Source organism: Sinohyriopsis cumingii, chromosome 6 (assembly GCF_028554795.1).
Source record: "Sinohyriopsis cumingii isolate HCF-2022 chromosome 6, ASM2855479v2, whole genome shotgun sequence".
NCBI lineage: Eukaryota > Metazoa > Mollusca > Bivalvia > Unionida > Unionidae > Sinohyriopsis > Sinohyriopsis cumingii.
Genome location: NC_142966.1, coordinates 26,493,969 through 26,499,433, shown reverse-complemented (window position 1 = coordinate 26,499,433; position 5,465 = coordinate 26,493,969). Strand labels below are relative to the sequence as shown.

General features: G+C 35.0%; 1 protein-coding gene across 1 annotated transcript; it reads left to right on the top strand.

Moving 5' to 3' along the window:
• Positions 1-271: 271 nt before the first annotated feature.
• Positions 272-4,931, top strand: LOC149796529 (uncharacterized). Its single transcript, XM_089960253.1, has 5 exons — positions 272-412; positions 1,351-1,701; positions 2,254-2,544; positions 3,360-3,661; positions 4,666-4,931. Exons 1-4 carry the CDS (start codon positions 352-354, stop codon positions 3,650-3,652), a joined length of 996 nt encoding a protein of 331 aa, XP_089816379.1. The 5' UTR covers positions 272-351; the 3' UTR covers positions 3,653-3,661; positions 4,666-4,931.
• Positions 4,932-5,465: the final 534 nt, after the last annotated feature.

Sequence of the window (5,465 nt, the reverse complement as noted above, 5' to 3'; positions counted from 1 at the left end):
TTTTCGTGTCGTTACTATTTCTTTTTGACAAGGTACTCTTTTTCGCTTTCTTTTTTTGTGTTGCTTTGTGTTGTATGTTCATTTGTTATTTCCCATGCTGCCTCGTCTACTATTCCTGTATAGTGAAATCGTGTATTCTTACAATTGACAATTAATCGGATGTTACGACAAGTCAGTTGGGAAAGTTCATTACAAACAACAATGCTTCCTGATGATTATATCATATCACATATACAATACTGAGCATTTTGTTGTATTTTGTGATGGATACAACAGACCAGATCCACCTATCTTAAAGAATTCAGTAAAGTATTTCCGATTTGGCCGTGAAACGTTTCAAACGCTAAAGAAATGGCAATATCTATGAGGTGGATGTTTTTAATCATCATGGTATCATTGACGGAAATAACAGGTAGGTTAACTGATTTTGGGTCTGTCCGTGTGTCCGCCCACTCACTCTCTCTCTCATAGTTATATATATAGCTTTCGCAAATAATGGTAGCTCTCAAACAGCGTCTACTGTTGTCTGGGCTATCTCATTTACAATTGACACTTTAGCACCAGTATGATTTATTTAGTTCTTTGAAGAAAATCCACACTTTACAATTACCACGCACAACGTATCCACGCCACCAAATCTATTTCTCAGGTGGCAAGGCCCAAATAATTATACGAATGAATACCATAAGAAAAGGAAGACCCCGGTGACCTATTGGTTAGAGCGTCCGCTTTGGATGCGGGAGGTCGCGTATTCGAACCTCGACATAGTCATACCAAAGACTTACATAAATGATAGCAGCAGCTGCCTCTCTTGATAGTAAGAAGTAAGTGCTAGGGCTGGTCTGCCACTTGTCAGGATAATATGACTGGGTAGGGCATCATGCTACAGTGCTAGCATCATTATAAACTGCCACAATGCAGACATGACTGAAACTTTATTAAGCTAAGTTTGAAAAAAATCCAAATCATACAAATCACACAAAAAAGAACAATTCATTCTTTACAACTTGTATATGTATTCCGGAAAAAAATAGTAACGAGAAAACAATATTTTTTACTTATGCTAGCCATGAATTACATAATTTTTCAGGAGTATTAGTTTTGATGTTATACTGGAATGGAGTGGCAGATATGACTTTTATTAATGCCGGGTTGATACCATTATGCGTGGACTAGTGGTAAGTGCCGAGACGAACCAGTCTCATACCAGCGATGTGCATAAACATTTTTAGTCATTGTTTTATCTTTCATTGGGGAGGAGGGATATGTTTCAATTGACATTTTATGAGTGAATATGCATAGAAGACAGCAAACATAACTGTTAAACCACTCGCGTTCTTACAATTACAGGTTGCGCTCAAGCTGAGTGTCACATAGATGTCATAGACGCCATAGCAGGAAAAGCCATCATGATAGGCACATGGTCATTGAATAATGCGACTTTGTCCATCACCGTAAAAAGAGGGGATACTATCCGGTTTGGTTACTTATTTAATGGAAAGGAGACAAAAGTTGCACACGATAAAGAACACAGGTTGATTTTGAACATAGACAATGGCACAACAGAAGTCTCGTCATTGTTTCACAACGTAAGCAGAGAAGATGAGGGCCAGTATGGAATGGAAATAATTTTCAGGAGAGGCCAAAATGATGCATATGGGAGAAAAAACGGCAAATATAAATTACAGCTAAACGTTATTGGTAAGTGTTGACTTCGATTGTTGAGTTCAAGTTTGGAAATCGGATGTCCATATCTAGAAAACCGTTCAGTGGAAGCGGTGAAATCAGTACGTACTTTTGTCTTATAGAGCTCCCTTCTACAAAAATATCTTTAGATTATATGAATGTTTCGTCACTTTAGATATTTCAAATCTCATATAAAATTCCAGTCTGCATATTCTAAACGTTCATGATATCCCAGCCTGGAAGATTCAAGGCTTGTCTTAGGTATTATGCAAGAGATATTACATACTGCTAGTAAGCGAGGAATCTCAATAACTTCTACTTTTCATTATCTCAATAACGTCTACTTTTCATTTATGAATGTCTCGTTTTACGACCTCAGATTTGAAAGCATTAACTAGATGTAGTTAGGCCAAACAAGAGTTATCCAGTCATGGTGTGTAAAAGGTGACACACAAACAACTTAGATATGCAATACAGATATCAACTAAAGACATATATACTGTTCTCGTGTCTAGATATGACAGATGAATTGCACTTTTAAATATATTTAGACCCATTATACTCCAGAAAAAAACGAAGTAATACAAGGTTGTGAGGGAGATACTATCTTGAGGGAACTCGAAACAACAACGGAGTCCTTCTTCATGTACCGTTATGAAAAGACAATTGCAACTGTAATGAAATCTGGCTGTTGGGTGTCAGAGGAATCCATTATTTATGGCCGACTAAGGTGTAGCATCATAAATGATAGATACATGATTATCATAAACAACGCAACACAACTAGATACCGGACTTTACAAAATACAGGATCCCATGAAGAGTAGCGCTATTCATCGATGGTTCTTCAATATTTCAGGTTTGTGAAAGAAACAAGGTAAAATACATATACACACAAATATACACACGACAATAAACAAGCTGAAAAAAAAGGAAAATCCAGCAACAATGACTTACTGAATATTTTTGAGTTTAATCGATGCTGCATTTTATTCCTATGTACAGAGGCAAAGCAGTAAGTATTTTCTGCTGAATGATACTAAAACGGTTTTAATCGATCAATATGTATTCATTATCGAGTTTTCCAATTCTTTTGAAACTCGAAATTTTGCAATAGGTACACTTATGGTATCCATCAAATCTTGAAGAGCTTACCTCCAACGGTTCGATGCACTGACAGTCTTAGTGCTAGTTTATATACCTATGTACAGAGGCAAAGCTGTAGCTATTTTCTGCTGAATGACACTAAAACTGTTTTAATCGAACAATATTTATTCAGTATCGAGATTCCCAATTCTTTTGAAACTCCCAAGTTTGCAATAGGTACACTTATGGCATCCATCAAATCTCAAAGAGCTTGCCTCCAACGGTTCGATGCACTGGCAGTCTTAAATTAATCATTTGTTATTAAAATGTCTCATGCTTTATCACATTAATATGTGAATACAATTAGTATCGAAGTCAAATGTAATCCATTCATTTCAGACATATCTGAGATTGATTGTATCCATAGGACATGCTCTTGATCGTTATTTTACCGCATTATTACGGTTATACCTGCCGATTGGATGACAGAATATGTAGATTTAAAGAGTAAAAGATGACAGGTGAACATCTGTCATCGGCAATGATTAGTGGGGATAATTTTAAATATTATAATTCATCTTTTTGCAGATAAACCAGCTCATGCAAAAATTGGGGACAACGTTGACATTGGTTGGTTCTATAATCAACCTGGGATTAACTGCACAATACGAGTTATTCACCCTTATGAGGGAGCAATACTGTTGGTGTCTTCAAACAATGTTGCTCAGATTAGGAGCTATGTTCGGCTTCGTTTGTTATACAGTGGGGATATATCAAGAAACTACATGTCATTCAAGTTGCTGAATGTAATCGCATCAGACGCAGGCTTCTACAGAATTGAAAGCCTTTATGAAACCATTATACTGGTAGGAAGCAATTGATAGTGGAAGGTAAGTATGAAAAATGTTTTATATTAGGACTTAATGTGTTTTTGTCTTCTCTTTAACCCTTTGAGAATTATATAGTTTTAAGTGAATAATATTCTGCTAGAGTTTTACTTTTCCTTTTAGCGTCTGTTTCGTAAGTTGACCTATTAAGCTATGATTACGAAATTTTGGAGTAAATATTTTCGACGGGAAAACAAAACGCAAGCACCATTGCCATTAATCGTCTAAATTCGTATGTCATTATTCAGATCTTGTTCAAAAGCATGTCGTTAATTTTTAGAAATGGTTATTGCTTAAAAATGTTATATGTAATTTCAAGCTGTGATCACATTTGTGCATTCCTTTGAACGAAGTTGAAATGCGCAGTTTATCGAGATCATTATAAATTAGGCATACATCGACAATAATGCCTTTTAATGTAAAAAAAAATATGAGTTGAAACACGCTTCTCTTTAGGCAAGTTTATAGGTCTGGAAAAGTGCTGGAATGAAATCAAATAATGAGAGCGAGGAAATCAAAAACAGTTTATAATGCTCTGAATGCATATTGTACTCATTGGTTATGTCGTATATGTCATGTTTTGTGAATAATTAATTAAATGTATTGCTCGCAATGACCACGTCTTAAAATGAAAGACATACCTGATAGAAGATACTTGCCGTACACGATGTTAACTTCAATGTTTGATCAGATCACTTTGCTAGTCTTAGACTAGATTGGGTATATGAAGCTGTCAAACGTTCTGGTTAAAATCAATAAGTTGAGGTTTACACCGTGTCTGTTAGCTGCGCCTGAGAATGAGGTGTAGGCTCGCGTCACAATAATACCTTTGAAAAACCACCTATTATGGCCATTGGTCATATGAAACTGATTGGATTGAAAACCATGATTCTCATGCATTCTCGACGATTTTATCAAGACTTAACTGATTGTATATTAATGTTGTTTCTGTATCTTTCATGTAGATTGATATCTTAAATACATTTGTTTTCCAATTTTATTCCCAGCTAACACCACCACCACGGGCCTGAATACTACATTAATAGACACAGGTGTAACTGATGTGCTATTACATTATGATTCAAGCGGTGTTCCCAAGGATGAAAAAGGTAAAGAATAATAGGTATTTATTTCAGTCCCATTCAAGTAAATTGTATGCAGTCAAGTCTACATCTATGCAGTTGCCAATGAATGCATACTCAATATATTTTATATACCTACAAAATAGATATTTTATTTACCTACTTATCGAAATTTTCAAAATGGCATATAATGTATTTATTTTCCTGATTTCAGTCATAAATGCTGCTGTAAATGAAAGTTCAACATAGCTTCGCATTCGTACGTCCACTTCACCATCACGTACAACTAAGAGAGTTTCATTAAGTTTTTATTGAACATTGAGATATATGTTATTACAGACATGAATTGATACTCAGTATAATAAGTGGGGTACTAAATGAATTGATTGGATGATTTATGAATCTAGCTAATGGTTTGGAAAATGGCAAGTCACAAATCGAGAAATCCGATGAGATGTTCGGTTATGCATGATCAGCTAAAATATAATATTCATTACCAGACGTTTATATTCTAATAAGAGTATTTCAGATGAGTATCTATTGATTATATAGCGAAATCAACATATAATGTAAAGAAGATGCAAGACTATTAGACATTAGATACTTTATTGGTGTTTATATCATATATGCTTTGATTGTACACATTTGCTTTTAGAGGCAACTTGATAATAGAAACACATGAATTTTTATATGTTAACAGGTGTAAAAAGATCACCGAAAAAGAT